At 36.7% G+C, this 19783-nt stretch overlaps 1 protein-coding gene across 7 annotated transcripts in view; it reads right to left on the reverse strand.

Moving 5' to 3' along the window:
- SPATA17 (spermatogenesis associated 17) overlaps window positions 1-19783 on the reverse strand; it is a 225058-nt gene that overhangs the window by 183623 nt on the left and 21652 nt on the right. For 3 of the 7 annotated variants that reach the window (XM_053209507.1, XM_027074982.2, XM_053209505.1), the window contains exons 4-6: window positions 15071-15121; window positions 4703-4806; window positions 1475-1633 (exon numbers count right to left, since the gene is read on the reverse strand). In XM_053209507.1, the coding sequence (XP_053065482.1) occupies window positions 1475-1633; window positions 4703-4806; window positions 15071-15121 (314 nt within the window). The remainder of the gene's footprint in view (window positions 1-1474; window positions 1634-4702; window positions 4807-15070; window positions 15122-19783) is intronic. The other 4 variants (XM_053209510.1, XM_053209508.1, XM_053209506.1 and 1 more) reach the window with 3 other exon arrangements.

The raw sequence follows: 19783 nt of genomic DNA on the forward strand, positions 1-19783 counted from the left end.
CCTATCATCGGTAAAATCAGAAACACTTAAGGGTAATATATATGAAGAAGGGCCACCAAGAGGAGTGAAAATTCAACCAGGATTAGAGATGTCATGGAGACAAGATACCTCAAGATGCAGATTTCAGACTGAGACTGCCAGATGCAAAATTTGTAAAAATAGGTGGCATACTCTGAGGAGGAAAAACAGTAATGCCCTCCTTGCTCATAATAAGATTGTAGAGCAAAACTTGACTGTGGCAGATTTCCTAAACCACCCGCGGGAGTGGCTGAGGAAGTAGGACTAAATGAGGAAATGCACAGGAATGCTATCTTGGCTGCAGACCTCTAAGAAAGAGTAGAGTATGAAAGCAGTAAGGGGTCCTGCAACTGACCAACACTGCCAAAACAAACAACAAAAACTAAACCAGTTCACATAAATAGAGACACATGCATGCTATCTGCAGGGCTATACTCTGAGCCAAGGAGGCCTCCTAACATCCTAGAGCACTCCTTTGGCCCAAGGAGACCTCCTAACACCCCCAGAGCACTCTTTGGCCCTTCCCCAACACCCCATTCCACAACCCTAGAAATTTCCTCAAAGGGGTGTCTTTTTGCATGTTAGTGAGATGACTAATGAATGCTAATGAGGATGGGGGCTAGCTACCAGGGGAACCAATCATGTGATTAGAAGATTGGGACTTTTAGCTCCACCCCTCTGCCTCTGTGGAAGGGCTCTGTGGAGAGGCTCCACCTCTCCTCTGTGGAGGGGAGAGGGGTTAGAAGTTTGAGTTGATCATTAATGGTCAAAGATCTAATCAAGCTTCCTTTTAAGAAAGCTTCCATAAAAATTCCTCAACTTATAGAGATTTTCTGGGTTGCTGAACACATGGAGGTACCAGAGGGATGGCCGGTCCGCCCCATCTTTGCACTATGCATCTCTTCCACCGTTTCCGAGTTGTATCCTTTTATAATAAGCCAGTAACCTAGTAAATAAACTGTTTTCCTGAGTTCTTGAGCAGTTCTAGCAAATGACTGATCTCAGGAGGAGGTCCTATGAATCTCTGATGTAGCCAAGTTGGACAGGAGTTGTGGGTAACCTGGGGACATACCACTGGCAATTGACATCTGCAGTTTGGGTGGGATGGGGAATGAGAGTCTTGTGGGACTGAGCCCTTAGCCTGGGGATCCGATGCTATCACCAGAGAAGTCATTTTACTTTTTGTTTTTAATGTTTATTTATTTTTGAGAGAGAGAGAAAGACACAGAGTGTGAGCAGGGGAGGGTCAGAGAGAGAGGGAGGCACAGAATCCGAAGCAGGCTCCAGGCTCTGAGCTGCCAGCACAAAGCCCAACGTGGGGCTCCAACTCACAAACAGCGAGATCATGACCTGAGCCAAAGTCAGCTTCTTAACCGACTGAGCCACCCAGGCACCCCCCTCCCGCCCCCCCCCCCCCCCCCCCCAGATAATGGAGTTAAATTGCAGGACACTTAACTGGTGTCTGAGATTGCCTGGCATGGAAAACCCACACATTTGGTGACTAGAAGTATTGAGCATTGAGTAGACAGGAAACAGGGTAGTATTTTTCCTTTTCAAACGCCATGCCGTATGGTCACACAGTTCATCTAATATAGCAAAACCCTGATAACAGTACCTGTAAATTATAACACGAGAAAGAAAATTATAACTAATCATACATACAAAAGTGAATATAAGTATCCTATATAAAATACTGATATAATTGCTAATAAATAAAAAGAATAACAATGGCTTAGTTAAAGATATTCCTAGCACACAACGATGGCTTAATATGAGTATATCTCCTCTGTTCCTCCCAGTTCAACAGACAGCTCCGTATTCTTGTGCAGTGCCAGTCACACTCCTGACACACAGTGGTGAAGGTCCCAGTAAACAGATTTGGCCATATTTGGTGCCTGGCCATACGGCTGCTTTTAACTGTGGCAAAGTGGATACAGTTGCCATCAGCGACACCTTCATTGACCTCAACCTACATGATCTACCTGTTCCAGTATGAGTCCACCCACAGCAAATTCAGCGGCACAGCCAAGGCTGAGAATGAGAAACTTGTTATCAATGGAAAAAAGCCAATCTCTACCTTCCAGGAACAAGATCCTGCCAACATCAAACGGGGTGATGCTGGTGCTAAATACATCGTAGTGTCTATTACTACATAGTAGTGTCTTCATTACTGTGGAGAAGGTGGGGGCTTGAAGGGTGGAGCCAAGAGGGCCATTTTCTCTGCTGATGTCCCCATGTTTGTGATTGGCATGAACTACGATAAATATGTCAGCAATGCCTCCTGCACCACCAACCGTGTGACCCTCTGGCCAAGGTCATCCGTGGCACTGTGGAGTAATTCATGACCACAGTCTGCACCATCACTGCCACCCAGGAGGCTGTAGGTGGCCCCTCGGCCCCTCTGGGAAGCTGTGGGGTAATGGCCAAGGAGCCCTCCAGAACATTATCCTTGCTTCTATTGGCTCCGCCAAGATTGTGGGTAAGGTCATCCCGGAGCTGAATGGGAAGCCCACTGGCATGGCCTTCTGTGTCCTCACCCCATAAGTGTCAGTCATGTATCTAACCTGTCGCCTGGAGAATGCAAATACAATGACACCAAGAAGGCATCTGAGGGCCCCCTCAAGGGCTTCCTGGACTACAATGAGGACCAGGTTGTCTCCTGCAACTTTAACTGTCACACTCACTCTTCCACCTTTGATGCAGGGGCTGGCATTGCCCTCAGTGAAAACTCTGTTAAACTCATTTTCAGGTACAATGATGAATTTGGCTATAGCAACCAGATAGTGAACATTATGGTCCATAGGGCCTCCAAGGAACAAGAGTCCTCTGGACCAGCAGCCCCAGTGAGAGCATAAGAGGAAGAGGGAGACCTTCAAGTGCCGGGGAGTCTTTGCCCCAGCTCATCCCCCAGTACGTGACAATCTCTCACCCTCTGTGCTGTTTTCATCCCAGACCCCCTGAGGAAGAGGAAGGGCTTTAAGAGTCCTGCCATATCATGTAAATTACATCAATAAGTTACACTGTAACCGGCCAACAGTTTTATTTATTAAGAAAAATACACTTTATAACATGTCAAAAGGTCAGAAAGGAAAAACTTCATATATAATTATATTAGCAGATAATGCAAAAGCATTTGCTACATCCAGCTTTCTATTCTCACTTAAAAACTCAGAGAGGTAGAAAAGAGAGCAAGTCTGTAATATGGTAAAGAATATCAGACTAAAGCTAATTGTCAGCACTGATACACCAGATTCCTTGGCAACTAAAGATATACACAGTAAAACCAGGAAGAAAATAAGGATTAATGGAAATACTTGTCCAATAGGAAACATAGGCCTTTTCAAAACCCGCTTTCGCTTATTTGTCTCTTTGAGGACCTTCTCCTACTCAGTGATGGGACTAGGGTGAAATAAGAGAGGCCTCTCCAGTGTAAAATTTAAGGATGCCCTCTTGGTTGTACAAGTGCAGTGCTGGCATTTGCATGACCCTGCCAGTAAGCACCTCTTCAGTTTTTGTGCCTTAAGAGCCTTCCTTGTCTTATCTTAGTCCTAGCCCTGCTGGAATTCCCTCTCTTGCATATTCTGCCAGCTCTTTCCCCCCCTGACAGGCTCATGCCGTCCATTTGCAGAGAACCAGCCCATCTCCAGGACTTTGGATTTCTTAAGCAAGAAATTAAATAGCAGTCTGCTGTGGTCCACATGTTTCTGAGTTTCCAACTTCTCCAACTGACCAAATCCTATTGCAACCCTCTCAAATCTTCTTCTTTTCCAAAGAAATCAACTTCACAAAGAGCCAACACTTAATCTCCAAAGACCAGATCCTCTTATATATACAACTTATCCCAATTTAAAAGTTGGAAAAATCAGTTTTCAGATATTTCTTATAATATATATAGCTTTAGGGTCTCAGGCAAAATCTTATTTTAACAATTTATTGTGCCACTGTTCTCTCTAGGTCAAAGAATTTTAAGAGTGCAGTAAGATAACGTATGTGAAAAAAATTAAATACGTAAATGGCAACTGTTATTAGTTACTCTTTCCTTCTTTATCTAAACATATTATAAGCTTATGGTCACCTACATGTTATTAGAATGGAGCATATTATAAGAGGAAAAAACTATATTTGAAGTTATGTGAAAACTTAGAGTTTTGGTAAAGTTGATTGAATAGTGTTACAATAGCTTTACTTTGCATAAATCTACAAAAAACATCATCCTATGACCTAAATCCAGGTGCTTTCTATGTGTTCAAAGAAGTAAAAGCTGACAGTAAAGCAGTCCATTTTAATTATGTTCCATGGTATTTTCTCCTTTGAGAGGTTAATTTCTTGCTATTGAACATATTCCTCAAAATCCATGTGAGGCTTATCATACTTAAATGTTCATCTATGCAATCATTTTACAGATAAATCCATCTCAAAACGAGATAACTTTACTGAAACTATTTTTCATAGAACCAAGATAGGCCTACTGTACACATAAATAATCTAATTTATAGTCAAGAGTACAATATATTTTAAAATACCAAAACAACAAATTTTTAAGATAAATAGAATCCTATATCTCTCCCTTATTAATAAATTTGTACCTAAAATATCACTGAGTTCTAGTAAGTATTTCTAAGTATGGTAATGATCAATATCTGTTAAGTAACCTTTCTAAAATTTTCACTAGTAGACCACTCACCTAATTGCATCATTGGTCTCTGAAACAGCCTTCAGGTACTCCTTCAAATAAAAATAATTAAAGCAGTATTTCCGAATTCGATAGCCTCGCCATCGCTTCTGAATCTATTGAAGTAAACAAAAATACACCTGTGAACATTTTTAGTGAAAACATTAACCGGTCTTCAAAATCAAGGTAATGATGGATGATACCTCACATCAAATAAAGTCTTAGGCTTTTCCAGTAGCATAACAGTATATATAGTTGCGAATGTAAATTGTATTCATAGATTGAGAATTCACATTCATAAAATATTGAGAAACAGAACACACTTATAGGTTATTATATTTTAAAACATTTATAATTTTTCACAAACACTATATGTAAAACTAACTACGAACAATTAAACATTTGCTTTATCAATCTCTACCACTTCTATTTCCTGACCCCAAATGGATTGTTTAATTTTTCATAATCCACTGGCTTGAAGATCATATTTGGTCTCACTGAAATAAATTTTCACATGGTATTTTAAAATTTCCAAAATCTTTAAACAAATTTTTTTCTTAAATCTTCACCATGACATTTAAATACTTTTTAAACAATAACAACAACTAACATTTATGGAGTTTTTATTGTATGTGAGGCATTATTCTAAGAGTTTTACTTGTATTTAGCCATTTAATCTTTAGAACACTCCTATGAGAAATACCTTATTTACAGATGAGGAAACTGCTAAAAAAGAGAAGTTATATAACTTCCCCATAATAACATAGCCATTGGTGATGGATCCAGGAATTACATTAGGACTTCAGAGCCCATTCTCTAAACCATTACCGTATAGAACTGGGAACAAAGTGAAATGCAATTTTCAATAAATCAATATTTCTGTTGAAAGTACCTAGGTTTTTTCACATGAGAGGAGTATATGGGGGCTCTGAGAGAACACACTTAAGTGGGCTACTCGATGTCTTATTATGCTCTAGTAATCATGAAAATCAGCCTCCTTACATTTATTCTTTGCTAATATAATCTCTATTAGAAAAACTCAAACCAAAAACAAAAAAAAATAGTGCATAATCTTATTTTTGTGGAACACACACACACACACACACAAAACTTCATCAAAGGAAAGAGGAAGAAGAAATAGCAAAAAAAAAAAAAAAAAAAAGGAAAAAAAATTACTTAACTTCATTCCCGAAAATTTTATGGCAGTTTACATGTAATTTTGAATTATTCAGATATTATGAGTGATTCTCTTTTTGGATATGAAGTCCTTCCAATGTTTTGCACAGTTAGCTAAACTAGGAACACACACCTTCTCTAAACATCATTTTTTTTTTAATAGGAAAGGGTGCTTAATTTAGACAATCTACATTTGCCCATTGGGCTTTATCCCCCAGGCCTATGTTTTTTAAACTAAATATGTTAAGCTTAAATTTTTTTATAATTTGAATGCAGGATCTATACAAATAAACGGGAAAAATGTTTTACTTGAATTCTGTATTTTTCTGTGTTTTAAAACATGGCCATTTAAAGGGTATTTTACAACCTGAAATACAGAAAACTGAAAATTCTGAAGAACTACTTTAGTCAACCTCCCAGTATGAGAATGACTAAAATAATCGAAAACATGCAAAACAGCTTATTAAGAACAATGAAACCAGAGATAATAATTCTAGGAAATAGAACCAAGTAGAATAGCAAGCTAGTGTAACAATGTTATAAAATGTGTCCTTCCAAATATTTTTCAAATGATCTTAGTTTAGATGTTCATGAAATAAGAAAAATCAATTTTCCAAAGTTATATACTAATTTTAGAAACTATCTCCCTCTAATTTGACCAAAATTATATCACAGCTGACAACAAAAGATGAGGAATTGATACAAACCACTTTCCTAATTAAAAAGAATAATCAATTGGAATGTGTACAAGTATATAAATCATACATGCAAATAAGTGAATATTTTCCTGGCTCATCTAATTTAATCATTACAGTATCATTCTGAGGTGGAGATTATTATTAGCCTCATTTGATAGAAGAGGACATTGATTCTTACGTTAAATAATTGCCTACAGTCATATAGCTAGTTGGATAGCTTCAAATATTTCACCATACTTTTATTGCATGTACAGTAATACCTGTATTAAAGAAGAGAACCGTTTCAAACAAAAGTACTGACACAAAATCCATCATCAGCAATAGAAGTGACTCAGGAAGAATGGGGAAATATTAGGATATCAAATAGTGTTAAGGGAGGAACTACTTATAACATGAAAACACCATTAAATTCTAAATAAAATAAGGTTAAATGTGCCAGAAAACATAAAAGATGCATGCTGGAGCACTGAGAAGGAAAAAGGAAAGCTGCTGATTTCTGATTAGATCACACTAGAGTGGTGGCTACCCGTTCTGAGAAAAGAAGTCTGAAAGGACGAAAGTAAAATTGAAGCAAAAATCCATGCCAATAGGAAGGACACCTAAAGAGGCCAATGCCATGGGCTTCTTCCCACTTCAAAACAGGCAAACACTAGAAACAGTACCGAATACTTCCAGAGCGTCCACAGCTGCTGTGTTCTCAGGGGATTTTCTAATATCCAAACTCCTTAGACCTCTACGCCAAGGCAGACTAAAATTCTCTTTCAAGACAAATCCTTTTACTCACAATTGGATATTAAAGTAAATACTGAGCAAGAGATGGTTAAGTCATCCACATTAAAGAATAGCCAATCAATATTTAAGTGGCTTCGTTAGAGGTAGTAGGTAAAAGTTGAAACTGGATGTTTGACTGGTGAAGACACTGCCATCCATGAAGCGAAGGATCTAAAATTTATTGACCTCATGAATGCACCAGGTATTATGTTAACTGCTCTAATTCTCATGATAACCTGGCGCGTGAGGCATAATCTTCATGTTAAAACTGAAGAAACTCAGGTTAAGTAACTTGATTAAGTTCACCTAACCAGTGAAAAGAATAAATGGCAAAGCCAGGACGTAAACCCAGCTCTGTCTTACACAAAAGCCCAGCCTCTTTTCACTGAAATATCTTATGGATGTACTATATAAAAAGGAAAAGTATGCGTACATGTTCTTTCATTTAGAAGACACCAATTTCCTATATCGTAAAGAGCCCAGTTTAACAATCACTAACTGACATAAGATAGAATACTGTGGAGATTCTACTACCCTTTCTATTCCAGGAACAAATGACATCTTCAATTTTACCTAAATTTCCTGTTGATATCCTAGTACTAGCGAATAAACTTCTAATTAAAAAAAAAAAAGTTCTTTGAGTAGGCAAGATGTTTTTCCATAACATTTCTTAATTTCAAGGTGAATGGGTTATGACTTCAAAAAAAAAAAAAAAAAGAAGAAGATGAAAAGCTAGTATTCATGTCCTTCAAAGTAATTGGTAACTTTCAGAAGTGATTGGTATAAAACAATTATTGTCATTGATCAGCTCTGAATAGATAATTTTAAACAAAGTCATTGTGTGCTCAGCAGATTACAGCTTGTTAACGGGCAAGTTCTAAATGACCTCTTAAGCTAGTCAAATCAATGATGCATATTCCTCATTAAGTAACATCAAAATGTAAGTGGTTTTATAAATAATGTTTATTTTAAGCACTAAAACAAATGGCAAAACCTTGGTACACCAAAAGCCATCTGCTCATAGAAAAGATTTTCCCTCCATTGGTTTACTTTTATTCCTCAAAATTCATAGTAACTTTAACGTTACCAAAAGAGAAAAATCACAATGTCTTCTCACCTAAAATTAAAATGAAGACATGGAAAACGAAATTTCTATTACTGATAATAACCTACTTAGTATTAATGCTCTAAATGTATATGAGAGCATACAAGTGGAACTCTTACTCATAATGATACTCTCATTTATTAGAATAGTCAACATTCTACATTATACCATGAGAACAGAAAAAGTAGGTTTACTAAATTTTCAAAGGTGTTTAAAGAACAACAACATCCAAATGTCATACTCTGTGTTGATGCATTATCATGTCAAAAATATACATATATGAATGGAAATCTTAACTGGATATTTTTAACCAATAGAAGATTCTGGATAATCATTCCATCTGTAGTTTCTTCTCCTTAATATTGTTTCCCAACTCTGACGTTATACTCCTTGCTCTACAAATTTTTTTAATCATTTCACAATGATATTGGTACTAGGAGTAGCAGGAGGGAAGAGATATTCTTTTGCATGGTGATCCATCATTTAAATATCTGTCCATCATCAGGCAAAAGCTTGAGGTGGTCTGTATAATCCTTTTCCTCTTATTCCTTAGGCTGACATTTTGGGATATCTTTCTCTGTGTGAATAAGACTGTGTGTTACTTATTTTGTATCCCTAGAGCCTAACGTAATGTCTAGTGTATAAGAGAACTTCAGTATTTTTTCCCTGAATTATTTTACCTGTTTATCTCTATCCATCTAATCATGGAGTCATTATTCTAAACGTATGTACTTTATAGTATTATAAATATGAAAATAAGATTATAAATGGTTTAGGAGATTGAAATAGATCTTTATATAGCTGGCACATATGTAACTATTTTTTAAGTAAAGCTACCATATCATTGTTTCTCACATTTTTACATTTTAGCCACAAGTGGGAAACGAAAGAAAACAGTTGATGTTTCAAGCTAGATTAAGGTTTATAAATTAAAATTTGTATTATACAGATCCAGACCTGTAAGAAGAAAGAACCAATAACATTATGGTTACTTTGCAAATTGTTTAAGTGATCTTTAATCTAGTGATCCTCCTGTTATTGCAGTCTTTTAATTTTCCTAAAGTGAGGATTTCTATCTGAACTAAAATGTTTTGGGGCACTAATTTCAAGAGAAATCATTTAAAATAACTGAAATAATAAAGGATCAGGCGAGACTCTCTGGGTTCCAGAAGAATATCATCACATAAGTACATATGATTGATCAGTAACATGTATAAGGTTTCTAAGATAAAAGGAATTCTACTTGAAATAATTATATCTGTAGTTTTTTTAAAACTCTGTAAGATCTAAATTATTTCCATTTCTCATTCCTCACAGATTTTGGAAGTGAGAAGAAAAAGTCTGTTGGACCATATTTTTTAAGAGATCTCTAAGATACTAAACATTAGCACTTCCTGAAATTTACATTCATCTGATACAGTGCCAGGTGTCCTAGGACAGACAGACAAAGTGGACTCAAGATGTAGAAGATAACCCAATGGAGGCTTTCCAAAAGACATTATAAGGAAAGCATAATTTTCTGAGAGTTCACCTTTGTTAACTTCCAAAATCTGTGACAGATTACACATCCTCATTATGTTTAGTTTACCAAACACCAGTATGTTCTAAGAGTTCATGTATAGAGAGATTAGCAGTTGAGATCAGCAGTCCTGAGTTACGATGGAGGACGAATTCTGCCGCTAGAAGACCAGAGTGTAAAGGCCACAGCTGGAATATCCTTTTACAAGGAGAGGTCTGTCATCCTCAACCATCCAATTCTGCCTGCAAGGGGAAGCATATGACACTCAACCTGGTCTCTTACTCATTGCCACTGAGTTTAGAATTCCCTGAGTAAAATGTACTACCGGTAAGATGCTCATGAATTGTGAGGACCAGGGGATCAGTTTATCAAGAAAATCAGAGTGTGAGTAATAAAGTTTCCACAAGAGCTCAGTCTGGGGTACACATAGTTGTTCTCATCCGGATACTGAGCAAAGGAGAAGACTAGCAGTGAAGGCAAGAGTACAAAAGATCACAAGTAACACAAATGTGGGTAGCAGATCTCTTGGGTTCAATTCCTAACACTATCACTTATGAGCTGTGGGACTTTGGGCAAGATAACTTTCTGTGATTCTATTTCCTCAGCTTTCATATTGGAATCATGATACCCACCTGTAAGAGTTGGTTGGGAGTATTACAGAGAAGAATTAAAATATTTAAAATACTTAGACTGGTGCCTGGAAGGCAGTAATGGCTATGTAACTGCTAACTCATTGTTATTATTTACCAATGGTTCTGACTTACCAAGAGAAAACGTGGTATTGTAATCTTTTTCTTGCCTGGCCTCAGAGACATATAGCTCCCACTGGCAATCAGTTTGACTAAGGTATACTCAGACACCTGCCAGCTATTTGTGTCCACACACACACTCAGGTAGTAAGCTCGAGAATCTGGAGTCATTCTATTGGGGCAATAGGAGCCTCAAAGACAAGGTTGAGGCCGACTATATTCAGCTGAGTCGCTAAGCCCAGTGTTGGGTGAACCTGAGGTGACACCCAATTAGAAGCTTACTGGCATCAGAAATGGAGGGTCAGTTCTACGCCAGGCTATAAAAAGATACACAATTGTATATCCAAATGGGATATGGGGAGAAATGAGTTTAGCAACTGAATCAGTTCATGACATTTGTGTAAGATACTAAAATCTGTTGAAAAAGAGAGAACTAAAAAAATTAAAAGTGGGGGCGAAATTTAGAGGAGATCTACAATGGAACAGCCAAAATGCTGGAGGAAAAGCAGAACGCTAATCTGGAGTAAAGTCGAATTAAAGACCAAAAAGCAATAAAATGTCCCATAGAGAAATGGGAGGAATAAGGCCCCAAGAGCTAATATAAAAATTTATTGAGCAATTTATTGCTGTATTAATTGTCTGTCACTGGCCTAGCAGCATATCGTAACGGATTTTGAAAAGGCATACTGTGGGTTTTGACAGTAGCTTATATCATAGCAAACCTCCTTCAAACCTGTACATGTTATGATACTTTAGAAAGGTCCTAAAGTTCATGAGATATTCCATTCATGTGAGAATTGCACTAACCAAATATCACCTTACCACATCCAATTTATCTCTACCACATAACCCCATCAGATTCTCAAAAAGTTCTGATCCCCCAGCAAAGGCTTAGATCCCCCAGCAAAGGCTTAAATAATTTCCAACAAAGACACTGAGGGGCTTAAACAAAAAGTAAGTCATTTTAAAACAAATGTCTTTTTAACTCCTTGTTTAGAAAAGAATGGGCCAACATTCATGATTTATTCAGGGACATTTATTTAACCACCTACTATAAGCCAGGTACTGTAGATACAAAGACTAAGAAGATAGGATCTGGGCCCCAAGGGACTTACAGTGTGTGGGGGGTGGATACAGGCATGTAAATTAGTAAGGATAATAAAATGTTACAGGTTCTATAACAGAAGTATGTCGATGGTAAAAGAGGACATAAAAAGAGAGAGTGATCAATTCTACATGGGTAGGGGGATCGTAAAGTCTTTAGAGAGAAGGTGACCCTTTAAAAAATAAATGCAGCAAATCAGGATGTGAATACCTATTATATTTAAAAATCACATACATATAATTTATTCTTCATTATAAAAAAAGTGACCTCTATATAGGAATGGATAGGTAAAAACATTTTTACAATCCCTCTCTTTTCAGGAATGCTCCACTAGCCTCTTTGGCAATTGATGATAATTTATTTGTATGCTAGGAGTCAACAGTCAAACATATAATTTGTAATTGGCTCAGTATATAAGGCAAATTAAGACAAAAGTTTTATTTTCTATTGTATGTGAAAATCCTATTCATGATTTGAGTGCACATATATCTGTCTGAATATTATTCCCGTATACATTTTGGTAGTTATCTATCACTCTTAGAAATTCTTCCTCCTAGACATGAACAGCCATCCATATTTAAATCATTTAAGGGATAGTTATTTTGAACAAGGTTACTTGGTAGCCGATGAACTGAAAAGGTAGAGGTGTGAGTATGAGAAGGAAAACTTCAGCTAGAGGTATCCAGCCTTCTGATGTGCACAACATGAAGGGATGTGGACCACACACTGATCTCTTCAGCCATTCACTCTTGCAGAAAGTCAAGTCTTCTGAGCCCCATCTTGCAAAAATTCACTTTTTACAAATAAATTCAGTTCTGGTCACTGTGATCAATCAGTGCTAAAATTTCATCTTTGTTAGGCAATCATTTTGGCCTCCATGCAAGTATGCCCCTCTCCTGACTCCTCATCTTAGGAACATGAAGTAAGTACCTAGTCTATTACTAAGTCAACTCATCCAAACCTCTGAAGGCAGTCTTTGAACATCTTCTAAGAGAAGTGTCTTTATTATAAATTCCCACAGTAGTGTTTGCATCCTCCACATGGCTCACAAACACTCCTATGCATCTTTAGTAGATCAGCTCAAGTTTTCCTCTGCCTCACTTTAATGGCCACTGCATCACACCTCTACTCTTCTCTCCTGAAATGTATGAAATAAAAAATAAATCCAGACATAGCAAGAGAGACTTTATTTGAAAGAATTATTGCAAGGAAGAGGGAGTATTGTGATCACCACAATAGATGGATTGGACTACTGCCAGAGGGAGAGCACTTTGACCATAAGATCTGCAAGTATGTCAAGAATTAGGCAAAAATAGTTTTTCTTTTACAGAAAGATATAAACGAGGCTAGAAAGAACCTGATATGCAGAAGTGGGATGAAAGGGTGGCATAATTGTACAGTAGATCAGAGAATGTTTTACTGGGAAGCCAGCCTATTCTCAGGAGGAGGTATTCTATGCTGGCTAAAGTTCAGGGGGAAGGAGAGATCCTTAATCACAGTTTGGTTAATAAACATGTTTTTCCAATTGATCAATGGGTACAAGCAGTTCTGATAGTCATTTGTGAGGTAAAGAATGGAAACTTGGGAAGGTGGGCACTGGCCGTGTCATAGATAAACAAAGGGCATATCTGTGCCTCTTATCTAAGTCATGTGGTGAAGGGTAAATTTTTTGTTTTTTCTTTTTGCAGTAAGCTGTTTCCAGAACCCAAAGGGTGGGGGGGTTTTAAAACTTTGTTGTTTTCCATGATCCCAGGACTCAGGTAAAGTTCAACATTGTCGATTGACATTAATCAAAGACAAGTTGACATTGGGCGATGCTACTAGGAAATGAAGGTTTTAGTATGATGTTGGAATAAGTCAAAAACTCTGTGTTCCAAGTGTTACCTAGATACTTCTAATCTAGGTAAACAGAATCATGATTCAAGCCAGGTAAGAATTCAATAAGAAGACTGGGGGCTAAATAACAACAGAATGCATTTTTCTAACTCTGTCTTCTGGTTCTCGTTCTCTCTCCCCTGGTGACCTAGGGAGGCATCTAAGTCTTAGGTCATCAACTGCTTTACCGTAACAGTCATCTGTTGGTTTTTACTTTGCAGACACGTCCGACACAGAGTAAGCAGCAAAGGAAGAACCTAACAGTGTTGAAGGCTCAGATGTTAGGTCTTTGGCAGAGCTATGCAGAGAATCAAAATCTCCTAAATTCCCAGATTCAAGCATTCCCATTAAAAGAGGAGAACCAAATTCTTTTCCTATAGTAATACATTAACAAAGGTAAAGAGCCCACTGCAGCTATAGTCTCTACCTCTAGTTCAGGAAAAGAAGCAAAAAGACCTATTTCTTCCTTTTCCTTTTTCCCTAGACCACAAAGAACAGAACGGTGAACAGACTGAACGTGCAGACTGTCCCTGGGCCAGGCTCTGTGCACAACCATACCTGTAGAGGAAAGACCCCTTCCCAAAACAGTATAAATAATCAAAGTAATGTTAATTCACCTGCCATAGTTCAGCACAGGACAGTCAGAAGGTATTTTACTACCTTGCCTCATCCAAAATAAAGGACATTATTAGCAGAAGAACTCATAGATCAATGAAAGAGAATATAGTAAGGCAACATAAGTTTTAAGAACATTAATGAAATTCACCAAAGTAATTCCTCCATTTATAATCGCGCCACAATTAAGCTATTACCATACTGTCTGAGACAAGAGAGATAATACTTTTGTTGGGCTCACTCCCAAAATCTGGGCAGAAACCAAGCCAGCCTCATAATCACTAAGTTCAGCTTCCCATTAGGAAAATAACACGTAAAAATGAACACAGAGATGATAGAAATAAAACTTCGAAGGTGGAAACTGACTTTATTACTGTTAAATCATATGAATAATTTCTAATTGATTTGTATTGGGCTGGCATCTTATATTCCAGAACCATGTTCAACTATTTATCACAATATTCTATATGACATATGGAAACTAATACATTTCTTCATTAATATTTACGGTCTTTCTCTAGTTATGGCTCAGAGATGTTTAACATTCTAAAACATAAGCACTGATAATTACATGTTTTACATTTTACTCTAATTTTTAACACTGCCAAGATTATTTAGTATAACTAACTTTTTAACTATGTACTCTTTTCTCTCTAACCATTAGCATATCAATCAAATTTGCATTATTCTGGTTTGCTTGTTTTATTAAAAGCGAACTCAGGGCACAATTGACTTTTCATTTGTTTAACAAGTGAAGAAATATTTACCCTGACAGCCATTGCGTTGTAGAGATTCATCTTCATAGTACAAAATTCTAACTGTGAATCAAGAAAAAAAAAGATGGCATATATTTCAGTTACACAAAGACAGTGCAGCCTATTTTTACATATAAAAGATAAGAATCTTTATACATAATACATAATAAGAGTTCTAGGCTTAGAAAAATGAAATCAAACTTTGTATTGAAGAGATAGGCTTCCTAATACATAATGCAGGCTTAACCAGAAAAATCTATGGTAGTCAAACTAGGAGCTAATGGAGATATATGATCATAAAATGCTCTCCGCTGAGTTTGATAATCAATGGTGCTCTACTGAGAATAGAATAACAAAGCAGAAATATTCACAAGTGCTGGTGACACGTAGTATTGTATGATTTATTCACTGGGGTTCTTTTAGCCAAAACTCACAGAAACATAAAAGGAATTCATATTTCAAGACGTCTGGTTTAATGAAAAATTCAAAGAAATGCTGTCTTCAGTCGAAATCGTTCAAGGATATGGATGCAGTGATGGAGCAAAATTGTGCCTTCCAACCATCTGTACAAAATGTTATGTACTTAGCTGCCTCCTGAGTAATCCTTGGGAATTTTGTTTCATTTAATATTCATTTTAACACCATAAAATCATAAATACAATGATATCATGTTACAGCAAATCCCCTGATATAGTAAAGACTTCCTGAGGTCTTGGTTTCTTTCTAGTATAGACACATTTGTCTATTAATAAACAAATCTCTGTTACACTCCATAATCGTTTAGCAATATGGCTTATTTCAATGAAAACATTGCTTTAAATGAAGTTTCTGTGTCTGTTATATCTTTCAGTCAAAAATATAGAATTAACATAATTCATGACAGTACAATAAACAGTAAGGGCAATGAAATATATATTTTTAACACAAAATATTACTAGATCCATTCTTATTCAATCAAAATGCATTGACTGATATAACTTGAGCTCAGGTAATCGGTGTTATGTTTAGGTAAAAATCAGAGACAAGTGCCTTAACCATTTATATAGGGGTTTTCGTCCCTGCAACACACAAAAATTCATACAGAGGTTTTCACTGTAATTAGTATTGTTTGAATTGCATGGTCTGATCCAAAGCAAATTGTCTGTGGAGAGCAGCAGGCCTGGATTATTTATCAACAGTCTGAGCAATTAAGAACCAGTTGGCTGCAATATGTTATTTACAAATGAACCCAATGATGTTGCTTTACTTTAAATTCTCTTTCTTCATCATAGCAAGCAAGGCATAATTCTTGGTGTTTGAGGTGAATTTAAAAGATTTACTTTAATACCATATTTCCTCAAGTCACATCGAGGCAGATGAAACCACTAAATGTTTTATTACAGAAGAAACATTAAAATTTACATTTTTGAGAAAGTGTGGGTTCAGAAAAAGGTAATGTTTCTTAGCTTTATTATACAGCTGTTCAGTTAGCGGCACGGAGTGTGTGTGAGCTCTCCAGCTACAGAACCGAGTTCAGTTCTGGATGTTGCTTTTACCAGCTGTGTGGCTCTGAACAAGTTCCTTAAAGTCTGCCGGTCGTGGCTCCCAGGCTCACAAAATGGAACAGTACATATTCCACAGAGTTCGGTGAAGATTAAAATGAGATAAAATATTTAAGGTGCTTAGGACACAGTTGATGATAATTAGAGAAGAGATTTTCACTGGTGCTACTACACATTTTGTATCAAAAAGTATGTTTAACAATAAGTAAAATTCCAAAAGTAAGAAGTTAAATTTTATTCTGAACAAAGAGAAAAAAACAGAGCTAGCTTTATAGTGTAAGCATTCTGAATTTTATAGTTAAAAGGTGGAATAGCACTTTGATTCCCATGTACCATTCTCATTTGAACCACTAACCGATATTAAATGTATTTGCTTTGGAAAGTAAAAATAATACACGTGCGAAAAGTAGAGCATGATCTCGATTATAAGAGGTACCAAGAATAGTCAAACCCACAGAGACAGAAAGGAGAATAGCAGTTACCCAGCAGTTAAAGGGAGCAGGGAGCTATTGCTAAATGGGTACAGAGTTTCCAGTTGAGATTGAGGAACAATTTTGGAGATGGGTGGTGATGATAGTCGCATAAAACATGTAAATATACCTAATACCACTAAATAATAAATAATAGTACAGTTAAAAACGGTAAAAATAGTAAATGTCATGCTATGTGCATTTTACCACAATTTAAAAAAAAAAAAACACTAACAAGGGGCTCAGTCGGTTGGGCGTCCGACTTCAGCTCAGGTCATGATCTTGAGGTTGGCGGGTTTGAGCCCCGCATCGGGCTCTATGCTGGCTGCTAGGAGTCTGAAGCCTGCTTCTGATTCTGTCTCCCTCTCTCTCTCTGCCCCTCCCCCGTTTGTGCTCTGTCTCTCTCAAAAATAAACATTAAAAAAAGGTTAAAAAAATAAAATAAAAAACACTAACAACAAACATTGGTGGAGGTGAATTGTTCATTTCCATGAGCTATCTATGAGACACAGACACTTTAAAACTTTGTAAAATTTATTTCATCTAAGTCTTTTTATTTCCATTCTGAGCAATGATAACTGTTTGTTATACTAGTGTTTGTTCTTTGGATTACATGAAGTAGTTAAAATATAAACATACCAAAGGTCTTATTCCTAATATTATTTTTTAGAATTGTTCTAGAAATTTGTTTTTTTTTCCATTCCATTTAGTTGGATAAGCAGAGTATCCTAGCCACTAAATATTAATAACATATCCAAGAATGACAAGTTACTGTAATTTCTCAGCAGACAAAAGTCTTAAAATTTTTCTTACTATTTATTAATTTCCCATTTTATCATTAAGGTACAAGTCTACTAAGACTGGGCTGAAAATCAGGCATAAATGGTGTTAGTTCCTTGTAATGAAAATATGATGTTCAATTTTAGATGTTTCCCCAAATGTTTGCTGAAGAAACAAAGGAAGGGAAAATGGGAGGGGGGGAAGAAAGAGAGAAAGAAGGCTAAACAGAATTGATATGTTGCATTTATAACAGATAGAGCAAGAAGAATTTCTGGGATAAAAACAGCATTTCAACACTAAATCAACTATCTGTTAGCTGTATGGCCTTTGTCATGTGATCCAGCTCAATTTTTAGAAGGCTTCTGAAAGAAAAAAAAATTTTTTGGAGGATGTATCCTTTTTAAAAACACAATTTTCTGAGCAGTTAATATCCATGTGAATCTTTTGGACAGGGCTGCTATTCAGTGGGATTGGATCATAATTACCGATGGAGCATGTTTCATATTTTGAGTTTCTCTATTTCTTTTTTCTATCAGGTGAATTACAATGGGAGGGTGATTGGGGACAAATGAGAACCACTCTCTTAGAGGCCAAATGATATTCAAACCTCACCACAATCAGGTCCCAATTTTTCCCCCAATTATCTCTCACCACTCCATTCCTTTAAAGCTCATTCTGATCCAATTACTATTTTTATTTCTTCACCTCCATGCCCATAGTAGTCCCCTTGCCCAAAATGTCTTATCATTCTTTGCTAGCTGTCCAAATCCTATCTCTCCTGTTTTTCTTGCAAGCATTTATAGGACAAACTATCTTTTCTCGCCCACTCCAAGTGCCATCAACTGGAGGAAGCTGGCGTTCTCCTAGTTCCAAAGCATACTTTCACAAACCAGTAAAAAGGACTCCTTTAAAAAGGACAGCAACAGGGGTGCCTGATTGGCTCAGTTGGTTGAGCATCTGACTCTTGATTTCAGCTCAGGTCATGGTGTCAGGATCATGGGATTGAGCCCTGTGTAGGACTCCATACTTAGGATTCTCTGTCTCTTTCCTTCTGCCCCTTTCCCCTGTTCATGCTCTCTCTCTCTCAAAAATAATTTCTTTTTAAATGGGCAACAACAACAACAAAAACCAAAAGAACAAGAAACCTTACATCTTAATCTCAAGCTTTCCACATTTATACCCTCTATTCCTTTCTAGTGTTGTCATCCCTCAGGTCTCAGATTACTTATCCTCCATCCTTCCTCCTCCTCACCTCTCCCTGACTTACTCCAATCATCTGCTCTAAAGATTCTGACACCAAGTAATGGCCTCACCCTTCATCACAACTCCTGCCATTATCTCAAGACTTTTCAAATTCATGTGGACAGCACACTGAATTACAAAATCCCACAACTGCCTGTTTTTTTCAGTCCCAATGACCAACACTTCAGTGTACCTTACATTCCTCTCACCTTGTTCCAGACCTTGTGAACTAGAAGTGTTCCCCTCTTAAGTCTTAAACTCTTAATGCCAATTCCTTTCCTTCAACTACAGTGGCTTAATTTCTCTTAAAGGTTCTTCCACCTTGATCTGTATAGATCTAGAACAGATATTTCTTGTTCCCCATTTTTAAGTTCCTCATTCACATATTTTTATATACAATGGCTATGTGGTATTTTGCTATATGGAATATACCATAAATTATTTCATATTTCCTTTATTGTTGAGTATTTAGGTTGAAAACCAAAAAAAAAAAAAAAGATGAGTTTCAAGGAAGAAATGGTTAATCATTTTCAAAAGCAGAACACTTTAAAAGATTTTTTTCTTAAGTTTTTTATTTCAATTCCAGTATAGATGACACATACTTATATTAGTTTCGGGTGTACAGTATACTGATTCAACAATTCTATACATAATTCAGTGCCACCAAGACAAGTGCACTCCTTAATCCCCTT

This window comes from Acinonyx jubatus, chromosome E4 (assembly GCF_027475565.1).
Source record: "Acinonyx jubatus isolate Ajub_Pintada_27869175 chromosome E4, VMU_Ajub_asm_v1.0, whole genome shotgun sequence".
NCBI lineage: Eukaryota > Metazoa > Chordata > Mammalia > Carnivora > Felidae > Acinonyx > Acinonyx jubatus.